Consider the following 3,794-nt stretch of genomic DNA (forward strand, 5'->3'; position numbering starts at 1 on the left):
TATTATTATTTATTTTTTTTGCAATTGATTGATAGCAAGGGGCCGTCTACAAAATATGTAACGCGTTTTTGGTCGATGTTTGAACCCCCCCTTCCCCCTTGTAACGGTCCGTAACAAAGTTTACTTCCACCCCCCTCCTAAAAATACGTAACAAATGTTCAAACCCCCCCCCCCTTTAACATTGGGCTGGAAGCTGGAACTGAATAGGCTGTTGAGCAGCTTGTGCATTGTGCTCGTCAGGTTTCTTGTTTTTTTAATGCATAATTGGACCAGATCGATAAAAGACTGCTCTGGACTTATAGTGCTTTACATTTCAAGTCGTTGATGATCTCTTCCACTTTGGTTTTAACGTTTGGATCATTTTTTACTTTAAGCCAAAGTTCGTTAGTTTCGTTTTGAGCAATGTTTTTAGCCTTCAACGGGTACGCTTCTTTGTACGCTTTAAACAACCGATTATAAAGTTCAGTTTTATTCATTTATATTTATTGCTGGTTAAGAAAAATCATAATAAAAAACCAGGCTCATATAATTGAGAGAAAATGATTGCAATGGAGAAAATACCATTTAGCAGACAACAGTTGTCATGCAACAACAAAAAAAGAAGCTAAACAGCATTTTTTTTTCTTTTTGTGCAGAATTTAAAAGTTCCACCAGTCATAGAGGGATGGTTCGTTCATTGCGACGACTTTTGCCATAAGGCTAGGTCGTCAATTTTCGAGGCTTTTTAAAGCATTTTTTCCAGTTTTTAACTGATACAACAGAGGGCAGCATAGTAGTTAAGGAAAAACACTAAAAGAAAGGCTTGGGTAGCTAGAATTTAGCTTATGAAGGTAACTTTAGCTTGGAATTGGAAATGTATGAATCAAAACCGTTGCAAAATTTAAAGAATATCTTACGTTTAAACTCCTTTTTAAATATATTGGTACAAGCTAGCCTATGATTGACATGTAGTTTAGTTAAAATCCACTAGGTGCCATCACCATCGTTAAGGAGAATTTTGGTTCCACGAAATAATTTTTCTGGTACGTAACATTTTATGAAACCCCCCTCCCCCCATTGTAACAAAGCGTAACAAAACCAATGACCCCTCCCCCCTTTCGCGTTACGTATTTTGTGAACGATCCCAAAGGGCAAAATCAGTGTAGGGTAGAATGGGTTCAAATGAAAATGTGTTTTTGGTCCCTGTTGTGTCTGTATGTATGTGTACCCAGAAGAGGCTTCCATACGTGTTTGTAGTATCCAGAAGAGGCTTCGCCCTCGGCCCGTGTTCCCCTAAGAAAGGCTGAGCCTCTCACGGGAGTGACGTGACCGCTTCCCTGGGGTTTGGACCTGGGTCCCATCAAGTCTCAATACACGATAAGTAATAGCATACGTAACATGGCGCAGATGGTTTAACCCTTCTAACAATCTTACACTCAGAACAACAAATTGGAAACTTTGTCCGTGGGCAAACAGAAACGATCGAAAAATTTCGGTATTGTTAGCTTGCCGTAGCCACCATTTCCATTCCTTCCACATTGGCGTAGTGTGCCGGCAGACCAGCTTGGTGCCGCCATTTTGCAATCGTTGATGCAAGAAATGGGGTGTAGTGCCTGTTGAATCCTCCCACTGATTTTTTTTATTCTACTTTGCATTTGTTGTACTGGTCCTCATTCAAAGTCGTTATCGGCTCGAATATTGTGGGCCGTGGATTCTTTGAGTTCTTTTTCTGTGGCGTTGACTTTCGTCACCCTATTTTCGCGTGTGTGGATCTGACAAGCATCTATCTTTCCATTATTTCGCACACACATAGCTGGTCCCCATTCAAGGTCGTTATCGACTTGAATAGTGTGGGCCGCCATTTTGTGAATCTCTTATATAGCACACACATAGCTGGTCCCCATTCAAGGCCGTTATCTGCCTGAATATTGGGGGCCGCCATTTGTGGAATCCTTTCTTCATGTCAAGGCGCCGTAACAGTGAGATCAGGCGGGGTCTCCCCGGCGCAAATGGTATTTGGTCACCCCCAACGCTCCATTCTCCCTGCCAACCGTTAAACATTTGCCGTTAATTGGAAGGAGGCCATGGCAGCACGCGACCGTCAATCGGATTTAAACGACGCTTCCAAGGAACGCTACGACGAGTCTGCCAAAAGCCTATCACCGCTGTCCATTGGAGCAACTGTACAGGTCCAAAACCCGAAAACCAAATCGTGGGATGGAATAGGAGTAATCGTAGGCATCGGGCGATACCGATCCTACCGCATCAAATCCCCTAGCGGAAGTGTTATGTGGCGCAATCGCCGGTTCCTTCGGCGTCGCCTAATAGTACCTTCGGCGATCCAACCCAACCCTCCTCCCATGGATCAAGTGGAAAAGGAATCCGGTAATTCTGAACATGCCAGTTTGGTTAATACCCCGAGTGCAGCCCAGGAGACACCCGAAGTCGTGGAAGCAGACGGGGCGTCGGCCCCCCAGGCAACTACGCCCCCCGCCGGAGCGTCCGGTTCCGCCGTCCACGTACCATCGTCGATGTTTAACATATACTTTTTACTTTTGAAAATTGTCTGTATTTTGTTAGTTAAGCTGTTTTATGTTAACAGCTTGGGAGAGGGTTGTTGTGTCTGTATGTATGTGTACCCAGAAGAGGCTTCCGTACGTGTTTGTAGTATCCAGAAGAGGCATCGCCCTCGGCCCGAGTTCCCCTAAGAAAGGCTGGGCCCCTCACGGGAGTGTCGTGACCGCTTCCCTGGGGTTTGGACCTGGGTCCCATCGAGTCTCAATACACGCTAAATAATAGCATACGTAACAGTCCCCCGACTAAAGTACTGATTTAATTCAGCAAAACAGTATACCATCGTGTAGAAAATTATCTATTCCTTAACCTCTTATTTCTATTACCCAGAGTTGGCGATCTATCACCACATTGTGATCGATGATCTCGATATCGATCCCAACCAAATTTTTGATCGAAATGATCGAAATCAATCAAGAGTTTTATTTGATCGAATGGAATGAATCCATCTCGATCTCGATCGTTTTACAATAACAATGTATTTTCAGTTTGTTGCATCATGTAACAAACAGATTGATAATTCAGGGCATTAATTGGTAATATTACGGTCCAATCCCATGTTTTCAAACTTGTTACTTCATCTTCACAGTCTTTTTCCTAGTTTTCAAGGAACAAGCCACGAGCAAAATACAGTTACTCACAAACAATAATAAAATAAAAATAAACTAGATAGAATTGGGGCTAGTCAAAAATTCAGAAAATGAAAAAATGAATAGCATACCCACTGTAATAAAGAAAAGGGGGGATATCTAAATGATAGTTACTAAAAATTATGTTTTGACGTGAAGGAGTTTGTTCTCCATAACCATAAGAGGGTGCAGCCACAGCAGACCAACTTGGACACGAAAGAGATTTTCCGCATTTGTGGAGAACGCACAACCCTGGATGTTTTACTGCTCTATTAGTCATGGCATGGTGTATAAATATGTTGGGGTAACTAATGCTTGGAATAGGCTATCTTGGCTGAAGCCAGTTGTCGCCACTGATCAGCGCTGCCTGGTGGACAATTGGGTCAATTATGAGCTATAAGCCCCTCCCCCTGAATGCTCTCAATTGTTTGAAAATTTTCTAAGTTCGATTGCGTATTGCTTGTGTACTTATAAAGCTATAATAGCCTATTTTGATTGTTATTCGACTGAGTTGATTTTTATTATATTACAATTATATGAAAGAACCAAAAATATGAAATTAAATTGTAAAAAAAGAAATTAAATTGGGATTTCACATCACTTTGTATTTAC

At 42.1% G+C, this 3,794-nt stretch overlaps 1 protein-coding gene across 1 annotated transcript; it reads left to right on the forward strand.

Annotated features, from left to right (window-relative positions):
• Positions 1–1,248: 1,248 nt before the first annotated feature.
• On the forward strand, positions 1,249–2,789 carry LOC123474089. The gene is made up of 2 exons (XM_045175928.1): positions 1,249–1,991; positions 2,058–2,789. The coding sequence occupies exons 1-2, from the start codon at positions 1,989–1,991 to the stop codon at positions 2,685–2,687; spliced, it is 633 nt and encodes a 210-aa protein (XP_045031863.1). The 5' UTR covers positions 1,249–1,988; the 3' UTR covers positions 2,688–2,789.
• The last annotated feature ends 1,005 nt before the right edge of the window (positions 2,790–3,794 follow it).

This window comes from Daphnia magna, linkage group LG7, assembly GCF_020631705.1.
Source record: "Daphnia magna isolate NIES linkage group LG7, ASM2063170v1.1, whole genome shotgun sequence".
Classification (NCBI taxonomy): domain Eukaryota; kingdom Metazoa; phylum Arthropoda; class Branchiopoda; order Diplostraca; family Daphniidae; genus Daphnia; species Daphnia magna.